This window comes from Amblyraja radiata, chromosome 4 (genome assembly GCF_010909765.2).
Source record: "Amblyraja radiata isolate CabotCenter1 chromosome 4, sAmbRad1.1.pri, whole genome shotgun sequence".
In the NCBI taxonomy this organism is placed as follows: Eukaryota; Metazoa; Chordata; class Chondrichthyes; order Rajiformes; family Rajidae; genus Amblyraja; species Amblyraja radiata.
Genome location: NC_045959.1, coordinates 110,307,272 through 110,332,594, shown reverse-complemented (window position 1 = coordinate 110,332,594; position 25,323 = coordinate 110,307,272). Strand labels below are relative to the sequence as shown.

Sequence of the window (25,323 nt, the reverse complement as noted above, 5' to 3'; positions counted from 1 at the left end):
TATTTGATTTCGGAATACTCTCCTCACCAACTGACGCTCCTTATTTTTGTAATTTTTTTTAACCATTTTAAGAGGAATCGTAATTAAAAGTTTGTTAAGGCGTGCAATTGGAGGGCAGGTATTGGTTGCGATGTTGTACGTGGTCATTAAGATGCTTTCTTTCTGTGTGGTAGTTGCTGAATTGTGAATTGAAGCAGTTGTATACAGCCTTCACAAGAGCAAGAGTGAACCTGTGGGTTTTCGATGAAAACAAGGGGAAGCGTGCTCCAGCCTTTGAATATTTCATCAAAAGACAATTTGTGAATGTTGTCAAAACTAATGAAAACAAAGGTAGGAAAATAGTGGTGGAGAATGAAGAAACAGTCTTATTTCTTAGCTTGTGTCTTAAGAAGGTTTGCATTACAGTCACATATGATTCTGCCGAATATTTCACTTTAAGAAAGAAAGTCTGAAATTTAATTTGCCTTTGAGTGTTCTTTTTATTGTGCATTATCATTTCATGAAATTATAGACTTGTTCATAGTAGAAACTAGCCCTTCAGTGCATGGTTTCTATGCCAACCAACATACATATCTATACTAACTCCACTTGTCTGTACTACTTTCATGGCCCTCTATGCTCTGCTCATTTAAAAACTTGTCAAGATGCCTCTTATTTGTTGTTGCTTATTCTATCACCTCTGCTGGCAGAATATTCCAGATACCAACTTCTCTGTGAAAAACATTCCCTTCTGAGCTCCTTCATAACTCCTATTTCTCAACTTAAACCTATTCTCTCTTGTTTAAGACACTGCTACCATGGGGGGGGGGGAAGACACCTCCCCTCATAATTGTATATGTCACCTCTAATGTGTCAGCTCATAACGCATTCTCTCCTGTGAAAGTAGACCTAGCCTACCTAATATCTCCTCATAACCCAAGCCCCCCAGTCCAAGTAATATTATTATGAATCTTTTCCACACTCTTTCCAGCTTGATCATGGCCATTCTATAGTGTGATGGCAAGAAATGCAGAGAATCTCCCCCCAAATATGGCTTAACCAATGTTTTATCTGACTGCAATGTGATGTTCCAACTCTTGTGCTCAAATGATGACAAATATTCCGGTTAGCATAAAAACAAAAAAATCTGGAATTACAGGGCAGGTCAGACAGCATTTATTGATAAAGTAACAAAGTTCACATTTCAGGTCAATAGGTTTTCATCTGCATAAGAAATGTGTGATGTTATCCCTGCACTGCCTTGTGTGCATGGGCTCTACCTGAGTCCTAGAATGTGGCCTGCACCTATGTCTTCTGGCTCAGAGAAGGGACTGACTAATTGATCTATGGGAGTGTGTAATTAATTGTTGTCAGTACAGGGAGCAGACAAAACATCTCAATTTGTAGTGTGAAACCAGACGGATAGTAGAGTAGGCGTCTGCTCCTTTTCAAGTGATTGGAACACTGTATTCCATGGGTACCAATGTGCGAGAGAAGTTGGGATAAAATGGGCTGCTATCGATCTGTTGGGATAAAATGGGATTTTTGCTGGGATAAAATTGACTGCTATTGATCTGAAATTTATTTTTCCAGAGCTTGATGACAGCATGTTTGTAAAAGCTTCGACAAATCAAGAATGGGCAGAAAGGGGCGATTATTTTGCGAAACATCAGTGTTGGAAGGTGAGAGCTAAAAATGTGTCCAAATATGAAATCCTGGTTGTGGCCTTTTTATACTCACGTATGTTCATTGAGAATTTGCATAGAAACACACAAAAAATGACAGGAATGGGCCATTGGGCTCTTTGAACTTACTCTACCTTTCAGTACAATTGTGGCTCTTATCTATCTCCGCATTCCAACGTATCTATGTTTAGTTTATAGAGACATAGCATGGAAACTGGGCCTTCAACCCACCAGCGATTGGCACCAGCACACTAACATTATCCTACACACAAGGGACAATTTTACCAAGCCAATTAACCTACAAACCTGTACGTCTTTGGAGTGTGGGAGGAAACCGGGGAGAATGCACAAACTATATACAGACAGCACCCGTAGTCAGGATTGAGCCTGTAAGGCAGCAACTCTACCCCTGCGGCATCGTGCCACCCTTCAAAAATGACTTGTTTTCAACTGCTTTCCATAAGTAGCAAACTCCACAAGTTTCAGCACTCTTGAAGGGAAGAAATTTCTCCTCATCTCAGTACTGAATCCACTGTCCATTTGACTCTTCAAACCCCCTGGTCAGGAGAAAACATCCTCCCACATTCAGGATATCTAGCCCTGTATGACAAACTGAATATGTGAATACAAACTAAGTGAATCTCATCTCTCCTCATACAGCATTGCCATTATGGTAAAACTCGGTCTGTTACACTCCGCCTGATGGCAATTATATCCTTACTTGGACGGAAAGGTCAAATCTGCATGCCCTATTGGATCATTTGAAGTCAGTTTAGCTCCTTTACTTAAATCCACCTACTTATAAAGGCCAATATACAATTTGCTTTGCGAGCTGCTTACTTCACCTGCGTATGCTTTCTGTAATCGGAGTACAAGAACACCCAGATCTCTTTTTGTATTCAGACTTGCCAATCTTACATAATTTAAAAAATATACCACCCGTTCTATTTTTCCAACTGATAGATCTTCTTATCGAGTCCACATCACAAGATTAGAAATAGTTCAGCCAGAGCTGAACGCACTTCTTGCCATCTGCATACAATGGCGTCTTGCGTTTCTTATCGCTTCTCGTACATGATGGTGGAAAGATTGGTGGAAACAGGGCTGTGACGAGAATGCTCTTTCCTTGACCCCAACTGGTAGACAAGTTCACATTTATCCACATTATTCTACACATGCCATGTTCCCCCCCCCCCCCCACACACACACTTACAGCCTAACTCTCTTTGCGTCCTCCTCACAGTTTGAGGCACTGTTTCCTCAAGGTGCTCTGGTTTCCTCCCACGTCCCAAAGTTGTGCGGATTTGTAAGTTAATGGGCTAGTTAATGGTCCCTTGTGTATAACTGAGTGGTAGAATCTGAGAGCTAATAATGGAAAATGGAGTGGATAATATCACAAATATCAAGCAGGACACATCCCACCCTGCCAACCACCTTTTTACTCTGCTACCCTCTGGAGGCGATTCAGGACTCTGAAGGCTCGCACCGGTAGACTAAAAAATAGTTTCTACCCATGTGCGATAAAAGAGCTAAATTCCAACAGAGAATGCTGGGGAAGTAAAATGTAATTCCAAGAAATGCCGCCAAATTCTTTTAAATTCTTTTAAATTCTTTTAAAATACCTATTTATTTTTTACTAATAAGTGTACATATGTGTTAATGGTTGTCGTGTTTGTATTTTTTTTTTTTAACCGGAGGAGATGTAATGGAATTTCGTTGCACAGTATTGTGCAATGACAATAAACGTATTCATTCATCATTCATTCATTCATAACATGGGATTAATGCAAATGGATGGTTGGACTAGATTTGCTATAGATCTGTTGAACCATCTCACCCAATTTAGTGTTGTCAGCAAACTTCACCGTATTATATCCTCATCCAAATCAATATATATATCTGTGGTACACAAAATTGCTGGGGAAACTCAGCGGGTGCAGCAGCATCTATGGAGCGAAGGAAATAGGCGACGTTTTGGGCCGAAACCCTTCTTCAGACTCGGCGACGTTTCGGGCCGAAACCCTTCTTCAGAAACCCTACTATATATCTGTGGTACCGCACAGGTTACACAAGAACAATAATAGCAGGATGGAGGATCAGGAGTTGGCCATCTGAGGCCATTGAGAAGGAGCACCAAGATGCCCCATCTACCATAGTTCCAACTGCCTGCTCTTGGGTTGTATCCCTCTAATCTTTCCTATCAATGTAATTTTGTCTTTTAAATATTGTTATAATACCTGCCTCAACTCCCTCCTCGGCAGCTTTTTCCATATACCCACCACTCTCTGGAGAAAACAGGGAATTATAGACCAGTTAGCCTGACATCGGTGGTGGGGAAGATGCTGGAGCCAATTATAAAAGATAAGATAGCCGCACATTTGGATAGCAATAACAGGATCGGTCCGAGTCAGCATGGATTTACGAAGGGGAAATCATGCTTGATTAATCTTCTAGAATTTTTTGAGGATGTAACTAGGAAAATGGACAAGGAAGAGCCAGTGGATGTAGTGTACCTGGACTTTCAGAAAGCATTTGATAAGGTCCCACATGGGGGATTAGTGGGCAAAATTAGGGTTCATGCTATTGGGGGTAGAGTGCTGACATGGATAGAGAAGTGGTTGACAGACCTTAAACAAAGAGTAGGGATTAACGGGTCCCTTTCAGAATGGCAGGCAGTGACTAGCGGGGTACCGCAAGGCTCGGTGCTGGGACCGCAGCTATTTACAATATACATCAATGATTTGGATGAAGGGATTCAAAGTAACATTAGCAAATTTGCAGATGACACCAAGCTGGATGGCAGTGTGAACTGTGAGGAGGATGCTATGAGAATGCAGGGTGACTTGGATAGGTTGGGGGAGTGGGCAGATGCATGGCAGATGCAGTTTAATGCAGATAAATGTGAGGTTATCCACTTTGGTAGCAAAAACAGGAAGGCAGATTGTTAGTAATCTGTTAGTAAATGGCGTCAAGTTGGAAAAAGGGGAAGTACAACGGGATCTGGGTGTCCTTGTACATCAGTCTATGAAAGTAAGCACCCAGGTACAGCAGGCAGTGAAGAAAGCAAATGGCATGTTGGCCTTTATAACAAGAGGAATCGAATATAGGAGCAAAGAGGTCCTTCTGCAGTTGTACACAGCCCTAGTGAGACCACACCTGGAGTATTGTGTGCAGTTTTGGTCCCCTAATCTGAGGAAGGACATTCTTGCTATTGAGGGAGTGCAGCGTAGGTTTACAAGGTTAATTCCCGGGATGGCGGGACTGTCATATGCTGAGAGAATGGAGCAACTGGGCGTGTACACTCTGGAGTTTAGAAAGATGAGAGGGAATCTCATTGAAACATATAAGATTGTTAAGGATCTGGACACGGTAGAGGCAGGAAACATGTTCCCGATGTTGGGGGAGTCCAGAACCAGGGGCCACAGTTTAAGAATAAGGAGTAAGCCATTTAGAATGGAGACGAGGAAACACTTTTTCTCACAGAGAGTGGTGAGTCTGTGGAATTCTCTGCCTCAGGTGGATGCAGGTTCTCTGGATGCTTTCAAGAGAGAGCTAGATAGGGCTCTTAAAAATAGCGGAGTCAGCGGATATGGGGAGAAGGCAGGAACGGGGTACTGATTGGGGATGATCAGCCATGATCACATTGAATGGCGGTGCTGGCTCGAAGGGCCGAATGGCCTTCTCCTGCACCTATTGTCTATTGAAAAGGTTGGGCCAAATGTTCCCATTAAATCTTTCACCTCTCACCTTAAACCTATGTCCCCTGTTTTTTAAATTTCCCATCTCTGGGTAGCTCATCTATTCCCCTCATGATCTTATACACCTCTTTCAGATCATCCCTCATCCTCCTGTGCACCAAGGACTAAAGTCCTTGCCTGACAATCTCTCTCTGTAGCTCAGCCCTCAAGTCCTGGCAACATCCTTGGTGTAAATCTTCTCTGCATTCTTTCGAGCCGGCCAACATGAGCCCTATAGCAGGGTGGCAAAGCCTGAACACAGTATTCCAAATGCATATAACCATATAACAATTACAGCACGGAAACAGGCCATCTCAGCCCTACAAGTCCGTGCCGAACAATTATTTTCCCCTAGTCCCATCTACCTGCCCTCAGACCAAATGCAGCCTCGCCAACATCTTGTACAACTGTAAAATAAAATCCCAACCTCGATACACACTACCCTGACTGATGAAGGCCGGTGTACTAAAAGACTTCTTGACCACTTTATCTATTTGTGACACTATAAGTCTCTTGATTAATAGTTTCATTATTGTAGTAGAACAAACAGTAATATAATTCATAAAAGCTTCTTCTTGTAGAAGTACATTTCAATCACACTCATGGTCATGCTCCTGCATGGTCCAAAACTGCCTCTCCCCCTGATCTTCATCAAACTAAACTAAACTCCTTGGGAGTCTGCCTCAGAATCCCAGACTAAATATGCCCCACCCACAGGCAGATAAAATGTAAAGGTAACTGGTTATAGTTATCACATACTGAGTTAAGCTAAATGGCTACTACAGTACCTTGGGCTCTGCAATTCTCCCCATAAATCCCTTGAACCTTTAAGATTGTCTTTAAAGCATAGGTATTTGTCTGACTTGGCTCTTGACTTGGCTCTTACAAAGTGCTCGTAGCTTTTTTCTACGTTTATGATCCAGATGCTAAAATTAGACTCTTTATTGAAGATAATTTTTATCAGTATTCAGTTGAGGCAGATGGTCTCCAATACGTTGATGCATATTTCTTTAAAATTACTTAGGAATGCTGACATTAATTTTCGAGTCACGAATTCGAAACAGGCCTTTTGTTCCTACGCTGTGCTAAACAAAATGGCCATCTAAGCTAGTGTCCCATTTGCCTGCATATGGCACATATCCCTCTTAACCTTTAATATATTTTTGTATGTTTTGTACTAGAGTTAAGTTTAATATACTCTTAAGGTTACACTATCAATTTCCTGCATCTCCATTATAATCTTATAGGTTGCAGTCAAATGTTACCAGAAGGGTGGCGAGATGGAGAAAGAGAAACTGGCACAAGCTCACGATGCTGTTCTCAACATACAGGTCAAGAAAAAAAACTTAAAGTGAGTCTCTGGTGATTTCGCTGTTTTAATAACATTGAACAGCGATATATTTTCTGATCAGGATCATAGAAACATAGAAAATAGGTGCAGGAGTAGAGGCCATTCGGCCCTTCGAGCCTGCACCGCCATTCAATATGATCATGGCTGATCATCCAACTCAGTATCCTGTACCTGCCTTCTCTCCATACCCCCTGATCCCTTTAGCCACAAGGGCCACATCTAACTCCCTCTTAAATATTGCCAATGAACTGGCCTCAACTACCTTCTGTGGCAGAGAATTCCAGAGATTCACCACTCTCTGTGTGAAAAATGTTTTTCTCATCTCGGTCCTAAAATATTTCCCCCTTATCCTTAAACTGTGACCCCTTGTCCTGGACTTCCCCAACATCGGGAACAATCTTCCTGCATCTAGCCTGTCCAACCCCTTAAGAATTTTGTAAGTTTCTATAAGATCCCCCCTCAATCTTCTAAATTCTAGCGAGTACAAGCCGAGTCTATCCAGTCTTTCTTCAAATCATGTGTGACTTGTAGACCCGGGTCGGTGGGGGCGCTGCAAGCCGGCCTCCCTGCCAGCAGCGTGTTCGTTTTGTCAACTTGTATTGTATTGTATTGTATTGTATTGTATAGGTGAATCTTTTGGAGATGGTGCTCCCATGCATCTGCTGTTCTGAGTTGGATGATCAGCCATGATCATATTGAATGGCGGTGCAGGCTCGAAGGGCCAAATGGCCTACTCCTGCACCTATTTTCTATGTTTCTCTGTTCTTGTCCTTCCTCGTGATGGGTTTAGAAGGGTTATCATCGTAAAGTTAGCGAGTAACTGCAGCGCAAAGTTAGCGAGTAACTGCAGCGCAATTATACTGCACAATGCTGTATATCATGAGGATTAAACTCTATGTGGATGACAGTGTTCAAGGTATTTGAGAGAGGGGGGGGGGTACGTTGGAGATTTGCTTTCATTGCACACAGTAGGTTTTGGGTGTATGTACAGAACTTAGGATGGAGCCTCTCTTACAGACTTTGCGAATTGCTAAACTGTTTCTCGTGTGAACGTTTATTTTGCAGTGGAGAGGAATGTAGAATCTTTGTTTTCTTTCTAGGGAAATTCAGTTGGAATACCTCCAACTGGCGAAGACTTACCTAGAATGCAAGGTTCCAAAACTCTCGCTGAAGTGTTTGAGAAATGCAAAGGAGTACAAACTTTGTGCACAACTGCTTGAAAAATTAGGAAAGGTATGTTATTGCTGCATCTATTTTAGTTAAATAATGGTTTCAGATTGTGCCTTTTTTAAAATCCCATTCTGTAAAATAGATGAAACCTCGCATTTGAAGTGGGTCTAAAGGGGCTGTCCCACTGCGGCGACCAAACTGTGAGTTTAGAAGAGTTTGCTCTCAACTCAAACTCGCAGCATGGTCGACACGTGGTCCTATGAGGTCACTGGAACTCTCCTTCATGCTCGAGGGAAGTTCCCGCATACACGCGGCCTCAGCTAGGTCGCAGAAAATGTTTCAGCTTGTTGAAAATTTTTCCACGAGTAAATTTTGGTCGGCATGGTTCTTTTTAACTCGTAGTGCAGTGGAGTGGGGTCGCTATTTAGTTACAGGCAGTCGAGGGCAGCCGTAGGCAATCTCCTTCGCTGACTGGACATTTTAATTGGCTCATTGGAGTTTTCAGGACCAAGGAAAACCTACTGGTAGGTAAAATTCTTCTTTCCCCCCCCCCCCCCTGCGCTCTCTAAAGGACTTACCGTACACTGTGGCAGCCGTCTTTTACCTTCCTCTTCATCGTGGGTGTGAATTTCAGACAGTGCTCCCCCGTTTTCCCTGGCCCCCGCCTTTGCGATGTGCGTGCGTGTGTGTGTGTGTGTGTGCGCGCGCATGTGTGTGTGTGTGCGCGCATGTGTGTGTGTGTGTGCGCGCTTGTGTGTGTGTGTGCGCGCGCGTGTGTGTGTGTGTGTGTGTGCGCACGTGCGTGCGTGCATGTGTGTGTGCGGTCGGTCAGTTCAGCTCGTGGTTTCAACGCGGAGGGTCGATCCAGCTCGAGGTTTTCCAGGCGAGTGCCCTCGAGCTTGAAGGTCAAAGACACCCTTCTTAACTCACGGATTAGGTCGCCCCTTAAAGGTATAAACGTTAATTTCAAGTAACGCCTGCATTTCCTCTCTTACCCTCCTCATGCTACTAGTCACGCTACTAGTTCCACTGTTCGCATCCATGTCCCTCTTTGTGATCGCCTCTTCCCCAGCCAACAATGGGTCATTATGGACTCCACCCTTCCTTGATCATCTGTTGCCAGCCCTGGTTTGTTCTGGCCTTTTCCTACCTCCAGTTCCCCCCCCCCCCCCTACTTACAGACTGAAGAAGGGTGACAACCTGAAACGTCACCTGTTCCTTTTCTCCAGACCTCCCTGCCCCACTGAGTTGATCCAGTCTATCTTCGATATAAACTTAGCAACTGCAGTTCCTTCCTGAATAACATTGGCTGTTCTCCAGTTCTCTGAGTCCTTGCCTGTGGTACGAGAATATACAAATATCTTCATCACTCTCCTCTCTTGCTTTTCTCAACAACCAGGAGTAGATCCCATCAGGCCCTGGCGATTTATTCATCCTCATGTTTTTCAAGAGACCCAACATCCCATGTCCTCCTTTGTCTCAAACTGGTCTAGCATATTTGTATACCCCATACTAATCTCTATATCCTTCATGTCTTTCTTCTTGGCGAATACACATGCAAAGTACACATGAAGTACATATGAAGTCTGAAGAAGGAGCTCGACCCGAAACATCACCCATTCCTCTTCTCCAGAAGTGCTGCCTGTCCTGCTGAGTTACTCCATGGTATTTTCTGTAATCTATCTCACCAATGATATTTCAAGGCCCTTTTAGCTCTTCTAATTCTCGCTTGAGTTCTTTCTTGCTTGTTTTATATTCCTTATGCCCTGTTTAATTTCAGCATCTTAAACCAACCTATTTCTTTGTCATTGTTGTTGAATTAAATATCTGGAACTCCTGTTCAAGCAAGAGCTTTATTACATTGACTTCATCTAGTGGAGAATTTCAAAGACAGCTGAGGATGCAGCAAATGCAGGCCTTGCTAACAATGCCATCCTCGTTGGAATAGACTAAAGCAAAACCATTGACAATTTGGTTTCAAGGGATGTTTTCTCCTTTTCTCTTTCAGGTGGGAGAAGCAGCTGGGTTATACAGAAGAGCTCAGTGTTACAAACAATCTATGAGGTGCTATGAGCAACTGGGCCAGTTTAAATTGGCTCTCAAAATGCTGTGTTGCGGTGAATTGTATGAAGAAGCTGCATGGGCTTTATCGAGGTAATATTCAGACATCTGCAATCTTTTTCTTTATCATAAGCATTTGAAAGCACTTCTGTAGGAATCGTACATTTTTCTCTGGGGACTAAGGTGCAGAGGGGTGACCTTATAGAGGCATATAAAATCATGTGGGGCAAGTATTTCACATGGTGGTGCGAATATGGAAAGAGCTGCCAGAGGAAGTGATAGAACTGGGTACAATTTTAAAGATATCAATTCAATAGGTACATGGTTTGGAGGGATGTGGGGCATCGCAGGCGAGTGGGTAGCAGAAGACAAAGTGCTGGAGTAACTTAGCCGGTCTGGAGGACACAGATTTTGAATCAGCCATGTTGGACTAGATTAGTTCGGCAACTTTGTTGATGTGGATAAGTTGGACCGTGCAGCCTGGCTCCATTCTGTGTCATTCTAAGACTTGATTGCAACATATATTTCCTCTTGTGGGACAATCTAGAACTGGTGGCTTAGAAATAAAGGGTCACTCTCTCCTCCTCAAAGGACAGTGGAAGTAAACTCTTTTAATATTTTAAAAGGCCGAGTTTAGTTTCATGTGTTCACCTTGCGAATCAGGAGTGGGGTCGGGAGCCAGAGCTCTAAACGGCCGGGGAGACAGTGCGAGCCGGGGATGGGTCGGCAGGTCCGTCTGCGATATCCGAAATCTGTTGTGAGGGGGTCTTTAACACAAGGGTTTACTGTATTGTCTTTGCGAAACAGTTAGGAGAGAATATTGAGAGCAAGGTTGATTCTTTCATGACAGAGGAACAAGACCAGAAAGAGTGCACACCACTCGCAATGGCCACTGTGGCCACTTGGGGAATTTCAACTCGATAGTCTGACCAGTGCTTTAGAAAGACTCACCATTACATCTCTGTTTTTGTGGTCTCGCCCTCTCAAAATAAATGCTAGTTTGTTGGGGACATGCCAAGTTTACTTCAGCCTTCCAAAGGGCCTGTCCCACTTACACGACCTAATTCACGACCTCTGCCGAGTTTGCCCTTGACTCACACTCTCAGCATGGTCGTCACGAGGTCGTAGGTAGGTCGTGATGCTAGTCGTAGGTACTCGTGGCATCAAGTAGGTCGGGGCGTTTTTCTAGCCTGATGAAAAATGTCCACGAGTATAAAAGGTCGTGAATTAATAATAATAATAATAAATTTTATTTAATGGGCGCCTTTCAGACATCTCAAGGACACCTTACATAGTAATCGTAATAAAAACATATAATCGGAATATAACAAGTAATAAAGACATCACAGAGACACAAATTAAAAACAGAATTCAATCCAAAAACAGAAAATCAAAAACACAGTGTGAAGAGAGAGCAGCGGCAGCCAAAGCGCGCCAGCGTCCACTCTCTCTTCACGGCAGCCATCTTGGACACAGACCTACAGGACTACAATTAGACAAAAAAATCATCCCCCCTGAAAGTGGGACAGGCCCTTAAGGGAGTAGAGATGTTGGTGTGCTTTCTTGGCCATTGCTTCGATGTGACTGGTCCATGACAAATTGCTGGTGATATTTCTCCCCAAGAAGTTGAAGCTTTTGAAGCATCTCCACTTTGTGAATCCAGCACTCACGGCCCTTTAGTGGTGGTGGATCAATGGAGTTTCTGGACTTTCAGTTATTATGTAATTTATATTCCCAACACACTTTTACATTGGTTATTAAAAAGATGTTACACAGTAACATTTTGGTGAACCTAATAAATTTAACGGGAATCTGCAGGTGTGCGTTTTCACACCTGTAGGGGAAACAAAGCCAGGTTGTATTTCAAGGGAGCATGGCCATCCAAACCAGGTGAATTTAAAGGGAGCAAGGGAATGAGGGATGGAGCAGGTGGGAAATGGCAAGTGGATGGGAGTGAGGAACCAGAGTCCCAGTGGGTGGTCATAGAGTGAGAACAGGGACCTGGTGAGCAGACTGGGAACACAGGAACTGGAGCCGATGAGAGGGATGGAGAGTGCAGGAAGTGGTACCTTGGTGAGTCGGCATGGTGTAGATCAGGGGGTTCCCAACCTTTTTCGTCCCGTTAACCCCTGGCAACTTTAATAGCATATAACTATGTTATTTCACTTATTTATGAACAACTAACGATGCCAGAACCAAGCACAGTCAGTCAATGAGAGAAAATATGTACAAATCCAGAACCAACAAATTTACCCCCTGGGAAGGCGAAATTTACCCCAGGTTGGGAACCCTTGGTGTAGCTGAACTGTGACCTCGACAAATATCAAGGAGCGCATGAACTGAGGTACGTTTTGAGTTTAGTTTATTGTCACGTGTACCGAGGTACAGTGAAAAGCTTTTGTTGCGTGCTAACCAGTCAGCGAAAAGACAATACGTGATTACAATCGAACCATCCACAGTGGACAGATACAAGATAAAGAGAATAACGTGAGTAATGTTTTGTGCAGGATAAAGCCCTAAATTCTGATCAAAGATAGTCTGAGGGTCTCCAAATAGGTAGATAGTAGTTCAGCACTTCTCTCTTGTGGTGGTGGGATGGTTCAGTTGCATGATAACAGCTGGGAAGAAACTGTCCCTGAATCTGGAGGTGTGCGTTTTCACACTTCTATACCTTTGCCCATTGGGAGAGGGGAAAAGAAGGAGTGGCCAGAGTGTGACTCGTCCTTGATTGTGCTGCTGGCCTTGCCGAGGCAGCGTTAGGTGTAAATGGAGTGAATGGAAGGGAGGTTGGTTTGTGCGATGCTCAGGGCTGCCTCCACTATTCTCTGATATTTCCTATGGTCTTGGATGGAGCTGTTCCCAAACGTGTGAATGTAATTTCCAAATATCACCTGGTGAACCAGATGTTGAACTATAGGGATTTCTAAATGGTAGGAAAGTGAAATTTTGAGTATAGGAGCAGGGAGGTTCTACTGCAGTTGTACAGGGTCTTGGTGAGACCACACCTGCAGTATTGCGTACAGTTTTGGTCTCCTAATCTGAGGAAGGACATTCTTGCCATAGAGGGAGTACAGAGAAGGTTCACCAGACTGTCCTGGGATGTCAGGACTTTCATATGAAGAAAGACTGGATCGACTCGGCTTGTACTCGCTAGAATTTAGAAGATTGAGGGGGGATCTTATAGAAACTTACAAAATTCATAAGGGGTTGGACAGGCTAGATGCAGGAAGATTGTTCCCGATGTTGGGGAAGTCCAGAACAAGGGGTCACAGTTTAAGGATAAAGGGGAAATCTTTTAGGAGTGAGATGAGAAAAACATTTTTCACACAGAGAGTGGCGAATCTCTGGAATTCTCTGCCACAGAAGGTAGTTGAGGCCAGTTCATTGGCTATATTTAAGAGGGAGTTAGATGTAGCCCTTGTGGCTAAAGGGATCAGGGGGTATGGAGAGAAGGCAGGTACAGGATACTGAGTTGGATGATCAGCCATGATCATATTGAATGGGCGGTGCAGGCTCAAAGGGCCGAATGGCCTACTCCTGCACCTATCTTCTATGTTTCTATCAGAGTTATCCTATAAATAAATTCTTGATGTGCAAGGGGGTGAAAGGTAACCAAGGTCTGGAATGTGGAGTTGCCATCACAATCGGATCAACCACGATCTAACGATTCCAGTTCACGCACACATATTCATAAGGTGAAAAGCAAATTAAGTGGTTGTTCCCAAGTGCCTACTGTCCTTTTGGTAGTATGAGTTGTCGGTTTGTGAGTGCCATCAGTGCAATCCAGACAAGTAATTACATAAATGTTGTAATTGGTACAAACTTCTCCATGGATTGTCACCTTGTCGTGGTGGAGAAGCTTGTGTGGTCCTGAGATCCTGAGAGCGATGCCGTCTGGAGCTACCATATAACCATACAACAATTACAGCACGGAAACAGGCCATCTCGACCCTTCTAGTCCGTGCCGAACACGTATTCTCCCCCTAGTCCCATCTACCTGCGCTCAGACCATAACCCTCCATTCCTTTCCTGTCCATATAACTATCCAATTTATTTTTAAATGAAAAAAACGAACCTGCCTCCACCACCTTCATTGGAAGCTCATTCCACACAGCCACCACTCTCTGAGTAAAGAAGTTCCCCCTCATGTTACCCCTAAATTTCTGTCCCTTAATTCTCAAGTCATGTCCTCTTGTTTGAATCGTCCCTACTCTCAGTGGAAAAAGCTTATCCACGTCAACTCTGTCTATCCCTCTCATCATTTTAAAGACCTCTATCAAGTCCCCCCTTAACCTTCTGCGCTCCAAAGAATAAAGCCCTAACTTGTTCAACCTTTCTCTAACTTAGTTGCTGAAACCCAGGCAACATTCTAGTAAATCTCCTATGTACTCTCTCTATTTTGTTGACATCCTTCCTATAATTAGGCGACCAAAATTGTACACCATACTCCAGAATTGGCCTCACCAATGCCTTGTACAATTTTAACATTACATCCCAACTTCTATACTCAATGCTCTGATTTATAAAAGCCAGCACACCAAAAGCTTTCTTTACCACCCTATCTACATGAGATTCCACTTTCAGGGAACTGTGCACAGTTATTCCAAGATCCCTCTGTTCACCTGCATTCTTCAATTCCCTACCATTTACCATGTACGTCCTATTTTGGACGCTCCTGGTAGGGCCACCCATGGCGGTAAAGTCGAGGGGGAGGTCTCTGACAAAGAGCATTCCAACCAAGACCTCAACGGTGGAACAGGCGGAGGACGATGGCTAACTTTAGTGGAACGTCACAACGGCTGGGAAGGCGGATGAAGTCTGCAGCAGAAAATGGTCTCCGGTTGTCTTGGATTCCATGCCACTGGATCCTGACCCAGATCTGTCAAGGACCGTGGGGTGGCTGCCTGTGCACCAGTCTCCCCACGTTAAAGAAAGTCTGGAGACACCCATGGTCTAAGAAGGTTACAAACTGCAGCCACAGTGCAGTGAAGAGATTAACATTTTTTGAAGGAAGGAGCTTTCAGTGTGTTCATTGTAAATAATGCAGTCTGTGTAAGATTTTGTAGCCATTGTTCATGTTAATATGCTTCTATTTTTTTTTTTTTATTTTTAGGTATGAAGTGATACTTCATGAAAAGAAGGAGCCACAGATGAAACTTCCGTACTCAGTGGACCAGTTCCGTTTGGAAGCTGCTGCAAAATATCTGAGGGAGAACAAACTTGCTGAAATGATAGAGGCCCTGTCTCTGCTAGACCTCGAAGACCAGCTGGCATTCCTGAAGTCAAACAAGCGCTTACCTCAAGCAGCGGAACTTTTGAAAAGCCGGGGCCGGGCGGAGGAAGCTGCCATCTTGATGCGGGAGCATGGCAAGCTCCAGGAAGCTGCAAGGCTTTCAAATAAGAAGGAATTTCAAGCCGAGTGTCTTGTTGCTGCAGCCCGAGTTGCACTACTGAAACAAAGAAAAGAAGAAATAAGTACAATGGATAAACAAAGTATCCAAGAAATGCTGGATGAAGCCACTGCTCTCTTGAAGATCAAAAAAGAGCTGTCCTCTCAGTTTGGAGAAGCAATGCTACTGAACGGGCTTCTAAATGAAGATGCCCTTCTGATTGGAAAAGCTCTTGACATCTTTGTTTATGAAAACAATGCGGCTGGAGCCATGGAGAGTCTCTTTTATTTAATACAGAAAGATCATACGGCTTCTTCATGCTTTGAACAAACGTTGACTTGTCTGGAGCTACTGGTAACGTTAAAGAAAGCCCTTGACAATCCGCAAAACAATGCTGAGAAAGAGATGGTCAAAGCCTGCTATGCATTTTTTGGAATTGTACCAGTCGATGCCAAATATTGCAGAGTCCCACTACATGAAGGGGTTTGGTTCTTTCAGATAGATTTTGACTCTTCAAAACTGGACAAGCAAGACGGCTTTTACCAGTGTGAAATGAAAAAGACGAAAATCTTGTTGCAGAAGCATCTATTGCTTCGTCTTTGTGACTTTGCAGAACAAATTAAGTCAGCGGGACTGAAAGTTCCAGATATTTGTCCAAAGTTTATCTGTGGCTTGCCCTGCACGGATCAATCCTGTCAGGATTATCACAAGACTTTGAAAAGGCATGAAGCAAAAAGTTCCCTTGAAGCTAAGATCTATCTGACTGTTCTGAATGGAATCCTGCTGGAAGCTAAACATTTCTGGCCCAGTAATGATTTTCCAGAGGTTGAGAAAATTGACGATATTCTAACTGGAAACCAATATGCTTTATGCATTTCTATGCTGAATGCATTTTACCCAAAGCATTTCCATCGCAGTATCATCTCTACAAATCCCGCTGCTTGCTGGGAGGTCTTGGGACTCGTGAAAAAAATTAAATATCAAAGTTTCAGATCTGTACTGAGGGAGTACTTGGATTATTGTTTTAAATGCGCTTCAGTTAAGAAGCGACGAGAGTCAACAGATTTGTGGTTTCAGGCGCAACAAGTGTATCTTCTAACATCCGACTATCTCAAGATTGATGATCTCCTCTCTAAAGAAGAGCAAGCATATGACTCTGAACGAAGGAAAAGTGACAAGGTCATGGACGTTCAAGACAAGAAGATGAAGCCAAGAACCCCAAATGGCAGGCTTGGGATGTTGCCAACCAAAACATTGCATTTATGCATTTTCAGACTGCTGATAATATCTATGAAGACTTTCTTTGAATCCTCAGACCCAGAGAGGTGTATTCACAACTTTTACCGTTTCATGAATGTGCTCGTTAAAAGATGTGTGGATCCTCTCATCCCCAGTATCCCCAACACTATCATGGTGCTTGAATTACAATTTGTCTTGTGTTGTTCTGTCCTTATGCATCTTGCACAGAATGTCGTCGTCTACCTTCCAAGGAGCTTCATAGCTCTACTTCATTACTGGAACTTCATGTTCAAAGGACAGTTCAAACTTACAAAACCCAAAAATTCCTTTAGCATTATAAATGAGTACAAACCAAAGGATGTGCCCAAGGCAATTCACAAAATTAAACAACATTTGTCCTTCCTAGCCCGTGTCTTGTGTGGTGAGGAGAATAAAAACTTCAATGTGCTCCTGGATGCTTTCAGCCATGCAGATTACTACTCTTCAGGAGAGGCAGAGAGGACACTGGTTCTTTGCCTGGTCATGTTGATAAACACACCACAAGTTCTCGAACCATGGGCAGTGGAGATGATCATGTGTAGCTTGAGGAAGGTGGAAAAGCTGCAGATAAAAGTCTCCCAAGACCATGAGTCAAAGGTTCCGGCAAGATTACGAGAACTTCTTGAAAAAGTTAATGGAGCACAAACTGTTGGGGACATAGCCAGCAATCTGCAGGAACTGCTGAGTAAAAGAGATGATGAGAATTTGCATGAATGCGTTTGGAAATGGGATCATTATTCAGGCCCTGGATATGTACGAGGTATTTATTTCCGGAACCTTCACATTGAAAAATTTACTGATGAATGTCAAACAAAAATTGATGAGATTGTATTCTTTCAAGAAAAAGATGTTGCTGCAGATGTTACCGAGGATCTTGAAGAGAAGGATGACTGTCTCCAGGTCATGGCTTCTCAATTGCAGAAAGCCATAGTGAGAAAGAAATGGCAACGTTTGCTGCATGTAATCGCTGTGTGCAGATACTTACCAATGCTGCTGACGCAAGCAGTTTCATTTACAGCCCAACAAATGGAAGAGGTTCCCAGTAACTTCAAAGAAGCACAAGTGGACGAGACACAGTGTGACATTTGTGGAGTCAAGTTTACCAGAACTGCTGGAAGTTACGACAGCCGCGAGCAGGAATGTGAAGAATCCATCGACCAGTCTTCAGAAAATTGGGAAGTGAATAAAGATGAAGAACGTGGTGAAGATTTGTGTTCGCATGAATATTTTCAAAACCACATCGGGCTTGAAGAACACAAACGGAAAGAGGATGTATATAAAGCTTACTTAGCTTACTTCAGAAGATCTGTGGAGGCAATCATGAGCAAAGGCAGAAATGTGCTCAATACTCTTGAGGACATGGGAACACAGCACTTAACATACAAAGAGCTATCAAAAGTGAAGTATGGAAAACTGAAGAGCAGTATGGATGCAATTGTAGATTCAATAGACACTATCTACGACCAAAAGATCTGGATCAAAGGTATTGTACATTATTATAGAATTATCATAATTTCTTTTTTTTTTTTTTTTAATATTTTATTTTATTAGAAGTAAGTACAGTCATATGGCACCAAAGTGCCTAATATATATTTTCATAATACATTTTATGTACAACTTCTTTTTTTTTTTTTTGTTACACTGAAAAAAGATTAGAATAAGAAAAAGAAGTTAGATAGTAAAGGATAGAAAGGTGTGAAATATATAGTGTGTGAAAAAAGAAAACGAGTAAATGAAGAAAGTTGAGAGAGAGAATAGAGAAAAGAAAAGAAAATAAAAAAAGAAAAGGAGATCATTATTTATAATCTTGACCAACCCTCGTCCAGTCCTGAAACTGTTATTTTTTACAATTGTGTTGCACCATATGATTCCAAAAAAACGACGAATGGAGACCAACTCGTTATGAATTGGTCTGATTTATCCATTAGGAGGAATCGCATTTCCTCAAGATGAGCGGTGTCCAACATACTTGCAATCCACATTTTAAGCGTTGGGAATTATCATAATTTCTACATTATTCTTACCCATTCCGACCAAGATCCCCCATCTACACTAATCCCTCCTGCCAGCGTTTGGCCCATATCCCACTGAACCTGTCCTATACGCTTACCTGTCTGAAAGTTTCTTAAATGTTGCGATTGTACCTGCCCCAACCATATAACCATATCCATATAACAATTACAGCACGGAAACAGGCCATCTCGGCCCTTCTAGTCCGTGCCGAACACTTATTCTCCCCTAGTCCCATATACCTGCACTCAGACCATAACCCTCCATTCCTTTCCCATCCATATAACTATCCAATTTATTTTTAAATGATAAAATCGAACCTGCCTCCACCACCTCCACCGGAAGCTCATTCCACACAGCTACCACTCTCTGAGTAAAGAAGTTCCCCCTCATGTTACCCCTAAACTTCTGTCCCTTAATTCTCAAGTCATGTCCTCTTGTTTGAATCTGCCCTACTCTCAGTGGGAAAAGCTTATCCACGTCAACTCTGTCTATCCCTCTCATCATTTTAAAGGCCTCTATCAAGTCCCCCCTTAACCTTCTGCGCTCCAAAGAATAAAGACCTAACGTTCAACCTTTCTCTGTAACTTAGTTGCTGAAACCCAGGCAACATTCTAGTAAATCTCCTCTGTACTCTCTCGATTTTGTTGACATCCTTCCTATAATTGGGCGACCAAAATTGTACACCATACTCCAGAATTGGCCTCACCAATGCCTTGTACAATTTTAACATTACATCCCGACTTCTATACTCAACTTCTATCCCAACAACCTCCTTCGGCAGCTCATTCCATACACCCACCACCCTTTGTGTAAAAAAAGTTACCCCTCAGGTTCCTATTACATTTCTCTCCCCCCACCCCACTCGCCTTGGATCCATGTCCTCACGTTCTCATGCTCTGGGCAAAGGACTCAGTGCTCAACCTCTCCTTGTAGCTCATGCCCTCGAGTCCTGGCAACATCTTTGTAAATCTCCTCTGTGCTCTTTCCAGCTTGACAACATCTTCCCTATAATAGTGTGCAAAACTGAAAACTGAACACAATCTAGTATAACTGCAGCATGACCTCCCAACTTCCATACTCAATAGTCTGACTGATAAAGGTCAATGTGCCAAAAGCCTTTTTGACCACCCGATCTAAACGTGACGCCACTTTAAAGGAACTATGTACCAGCACTCCTAGATGTTTCTGCTCTGCAACACTCCCTAGAGCCCTGTTTACTCTGTAGCTCCTTCCCATGTTAGACTTTCCAAAATGCTACACTTCAATTCCACCGACCATTCCTCAGCCCACCTGCCCAATCGATCAAGATCCTGCCGCAAATGTTCACAACCATCTTCACTATCTACAATACCAACCGCTTTTGTCCAAATCAATTAATTATAGCAAACAACAGAGGTGCCGGCAGTAATCCTTGCAGAACATCACTGGTCACAAGCCTCCAGTTGAAAACACCCCATCAAAACTCATTTCTGTTGTGTCTGTCACATCAATTTTATGTCCAACGTGCCACTCCGTGTGACTTAACCTCCTGGATAAACCTGCCATGGGGGGCCTTGTAAAATGCATTACTAAAATGCATGTAGACCCAATATAATGGTCTACTACCCTACCCTCATCAGTCATCTTTGCCACCGTCTCAAAAAACTCAATAAACTTTGAGAGACAGGACCTTCCCCTGAGCCCATGCATTTATGACAGTAGAGCCAACAGACATGAGAGGGTTAGAACAGATGGTTTGTCTTGCCGTAACAACATCTCTCACAATGTCAACAAAACCAAGGAACTAAGAGTTGACCAGAACAGCGTAGATGCCTGTTTTCATTGGGATAGTTGGTACAGGGTCAGTTTCTTCACAGCTGTTATCAGACAACTGAATCATCCTGCCACAGCTAGAGAGCAGTGCTGAACTACTATCTACGTCTTTGGTGACCCTCGGACTATCCTTGATGGGACTATGCTGGCTTGCACTAAACGTTATTCCCTTATCATGTATCTATGCACTGTAAATGGATCGATTGTAATCATGTTTTTTCTTTCTGCTGACTGGTTAGCATGCAACAAAAGCTTTTCATTGTACCTAGGTACGTGTGGCAATCAACTAAACTGAAACAGAAACAGATAGGTTTGACAGTGGAGAGAATTATTAGTATCTCGTGCATTAACATCTTAGATGACCTGCCCTATGTTCAGCAAATAGATGCAATCACAAAGAAGGCTTGGATGATGAGGGAAATTGAGGCATTGGTCAAGAATAAGAGGGACGCATGACACGGGTATCAACACCTGGAATCAAGTGCATGCCTGGAAGAGTTTTGAGAACTAAAAAAGGAAATCAGTAGTGCAAAAATAGGACAGGATAGCTCTGAAAAATCCCTTAAAGATAATCCCAAGAGATTTTATAAGTACACTAGACCAAGTGGGACCTGTTGGGTCCCTGTCACACAGGAGGCCTGATCCCCCAATGCAACCCGTTCCCCCAACGCAATATTCCACCACTCATCCATAGCCCCAAGGGAGGCCTGGTCCCTCAACATAACCCGTTCCCCAACGCAATATTCCACCACTCATCCGTTCCCCCTGCGCAACCCGTTCCACCAACACAATTTTCCACCACTCACGCATACCCCCCAACTGCGCAGGGGCGGCACATTTCCCCTTATCTCTAGCACTTCCTCCCCAGCCTCTTCACACTCTTTTTAAACTTTAAAAATTCGACTTTTCACTTTAAAAAATCCAATTGCACTTGCTGCCAGGACTCGGTGTCCTGTGATTTGCAACATTGTAATGGGCAGGGCCAGCAAATGCAATTGGATTTTTTACGGTGAAAAGTAAAAGTTAAGTTGGCAGTTTATGTAAATGAGATCCCATTGTGACGTCATAGCTGCTAACTGCCACTGCAACCTCAAGAGATAGATAGATAGATAGATAGATAGATAGATAGATAGATAGATAGATAGATAGATAGATAGATAGATAGATAGATAGATAGATAGATAGATAGATAGATAGGAAAAAGGGTATCTAGAGAGAGTGTGGCTACACATATTGTTGACCGCTTTGATTCCCCAGGGGTCCCATGCACTTTCTAGCTACCCTTTTTCCATTTATGTACAAAGAGCAGAGAGATCTAGGAATACAAATACATAGTTCCTTGAAAATGGCACCACAGGTAGATAAGGTGGTCAAAATGGCTTTTGGCACATTGGTATTTATCAGTCAGAGTATTGAGTATAGAAATTGGGAGGTCATGTTACAGTTGAACAAGGCATTGGTGAGGCCACGTTTAGAGTATTGTGTTCAGTTTTGGTCACCATGTTGTAGGAAATATGTTGTCAGGCTGGAAAGGATGCAGAGAAGGATGCCGGGACTCAAGGGCCTGAGCAAAAGGAAGAGGTTGAGCAGGCTAGGACTTTATTCCTAGGAATGCAGGAGGATGAGTGGTGATCTTATAGAGGTGTACAATTTACGAGAGGAATAAATCAGGTAAATGCACAGAGTAGGGAATTTGAGAAACAGAAGTCATAGGTTTCATGTGAAGTGGGGGAGATTTAATTGGAACCTGAGGCGTATCTTTTTTACACCAAAGGTGGTGGGTGTATGGAACGAGCTGCTGGAGGAGGTGTTTGAGGCACGTACTATCGCAAGATTTAAGAGACATTTAGACAGGCATATGAATCGGATAGATTTAGAGGAATATGGGCCAAACAAAAGCTGTGGGCCTGGTGTAGATGGGACAAGTTGGTTGGCATGGGGAAGTTGGACCAAAGGGCCTGTTTCCACACAGTATGACTATATGACTCTATGAAAATGTAGGTTGACTGATTAGTTAGTTTGCAACTGACAAGAATTTTTTTGTGGATAATGAGGAAAAGTTATCATGAGTATCAGTAAGATTTAGATCAGTTGGAAATGTAGGCACAGAAATGGCTGGTGCAAGATCTAGCACTTTGGGAGATCAAATGCAAAAATAGTTTAGTGGCTGCCAGCTCTCACAATTGCAGATTGTATTAAGAGTACTCATTTTTTTGCTGCACTTAATTTTTGTCGTTTTCTCTGGAGAATTGGAGGCTGCGGGCAGATTTGATAGACTTACATAACATCATAAGAGGCATAGATAAGATAGATGATCAGAAATGTTTTCCCAGGGTGGATATGTCGAGGACCAGCAGGTGCAGCTGTAAGGTGAGAGGAGCAAACGTTAAAGGAGATGTGCATGGCAAGTTTTTTTACACAGAGTGCTGCCATGGTTCGTGGTGGAGGCCGATATAATACTGACATTCAAGATGCCTCTAGATTGCCACATGGGGAATTGAGAGATATGGATTACATGCAGGCAGAGAAGATTAGTTTAACTTGGCATCATGGTCAGTGCAGACATCGTGGGCAGAACGACTGTTCCTGTGCTGTATTGTTCTGCGTTCTTTGTATACAGTAAATTGCAGGATTCTTTGGAGCATTGATGTGCAGAGTGATCATGTGGTGCAAGTCCATAGCTTCCTGAGAGTGGCAACATCAGTGAATCGGGTTGTAAAGAACAAGATGGCATTCTTGCTTGCCGTCAATGGTTGGGGCATTGAGTTTAAAAGTTGGGAAGCGGCATTGGCGCGGTATGAAATTTTAGTTAGGCCGCATTTGGAGTATTGTGTGCAGTTTTGGTCGCCGTGCCAAAGGAAGGATGTGGAGGGTTTGAAGTGGATGCAGATTTGACAGGATGTTGCCAAGATTGGAGTGTATTAGCTAGAATGTTTGGACAAAATTGGACGGTTTTCTCTGGAACATTGGAGGTTGAGGGTGGACCTGAATGAATGAACAAGTTGATTGGCCAAGTATGTTCACATACAATGAATTTGCCTTGGTGCTTCGCTCGCAAGTGACAACATGACATACAGTGACGGAAGCATATAAAATTGTGTACGGTATAGACAGGGTAGGGAGTCAGAACCTTTTTCCCAGGGTTGAGATGTCAAAGATTGGAGTATGCGATTCGTAAGGTCAGAGGGTGTAGGTATAATGGACATCAAAAGGATTTGAGTATAGGAGCAGGGAGGTTCTACTGCAGTTGTACAGGATCTTGGTGAGACCACACCTGGAGTATTGTGTACAGTTTTGGTCTCCTAATCTGAGGAAAGACATTCTTGCCATAGAGGGAGTACAGAGAAGGTTCACCAGACTGATTCCTGGGATGTCAGGACTTTCATATGAAGAAAGACTGGATAGACTCGGCTTGTACTCGCTAGAATTTAGAAGATTGAGGGGGGATCTTATAGAAACTTACAAAATTCTTAAGGGGTTGGACAGGCTAGATGCAGGGGAAGTCCAGAACAAGGGGTCACAGTTTAAGGATAAGGGGGAAATCTTTTAGAACCGAGATGAGGAAAACATTTTTCACACAGAGAGTGGTGAATCTCTGGAATTCTCTGCCACAGAAGGTAGTTGAGGCCAGTTCATTGGAGGGAGTTAGATGTGGCCCTTGTGGCTAAAGGGATCAGGGGGTATGGAGAGAAGGCAGGTACAGGATACTGAGTTGGATGATCAGCCATGATCATATTGAATGGCGGTGCAGGCTCGAAGGGCCGAATGGCCTACTCCTGCACCTATTTTCTATGTTTCTATCAACTTTGGCATAGACAAGGGGGCTGAAGGGCTTGTTCCTTGTGCTGTGATGTCCATGAAACATCTATGAAACACTTAAGTATAATTTGATGCATGAAGTGATAACAGTTCTTGTGTATGTCACACGGTGTGATATAATCAGTACTTTATTACCATTTTCTTGCTTTTATTTGTAGCTTTTAGCTATTGATATAGATTACCTGTATCTGTATAACCTGTCCATATAACTTCCAGGTGAGGAAATATTAACACCAAAAGTTGAAGACCTTCAGAAAATTGTAGATAGCACCGATCTCTGGCGGAAACAATCCAGCAACCTGAATGATTATGGTATGTTCAAAGATCCACCAATAGTAATTCACAATAAATGTGCCAAGCCTAACAGTGGTTACTTTTTTGATGTATTAAGATTCTGTACAATACCTGGTATAGTACTTAAATACATATTTAATGGATTGAAAATCTATTCTGGGTAGTTTCATTGAGTTTTATAAAAGCATTTAAATCAAATGCCCCTTCCTCTTTGTCTTTTCTGATGCATTTCTCTCACCAGTCTGCATTGTATTCTTTACAAATCCTAAAGTGCTGAGGGAACTCAGTGGGAACACAAGCAGTATCTGTGGACGCACAGGTTCATGGTCTGGACCCTATGGGATACAGCATGGAAACAGGCCCTTCGGCCCACTTAGTCTGCACCGACCAATGATCATCCCACACACTAGGGACAATTTTACAACCTACTGAAGCCAATTAACCTTTTTTTATTAATCGATTGAGTGATTAATTAATTAATTCGATTGATTTAACAATTAACTGTGCATCTTTGGAGTGTGGGAGGAAACCAGAGCACCCGGATAAAACAAATGTGGTCACGGGAGAACATACTAACTCTGTACCGACAGCACCCGTAGTCAGGATTGAACCCGGGTCTTTGGCGTTGTAAGGCAGAAACTCTAACGCTGCAGCGCTGGGCCACTCATCACCTGGTTTCACTAGAGGGTGAATTTAAATCTAAGGTCAACTTTAATAGACAAGTTGGTTACTGA

General features: G+C 43.0%; 1 protein-coding gene across 5 annotated transcripts in view; it reads left to right on the top strand.

Moving 5' to 3' along the window:
- Window positions 1-25,323, top strand: part of trank1 (tetratricopeptide repeat and ankyrin repeat containing 1) — a 133,391-nt gene that overhangs the window by 104,468 nt on the left and 3,600 nt on the right. For all 5 annotated transcript variants that reach the window (XM_033020218.1, XM_033020214.1, XM_033020216.1 and 2 more), the window contains 7 exons: window positions 174-330; window positions 1,573-1,661; window positions 6,649-6,752; window positions 7,853-7,985; window positions 9,931-10,076; window positions 15,097-18,134; window positions 24,512-24,607. In XM_033020218.1, the coding sequence (XP_032876109.1) occupies window positions 174-330; window positions 1,573-1,661; window positions 6,649-6,752; window positions 7,853-7,985; window positions 9,931-10,076; window positions 15,097-18,134; window positions 24,512-24,607 (3,763 nt within the window). The remainder of the gene's footprint in view (window positions 1-173; window positions 331-1,572; window positions 1,662-6,648; window positions 6,753-7,852; window positions 7,986-9,930; window positions 10,077-15,096; window positions 18,135-24,511; window positions 24,608-25,323) is intronic.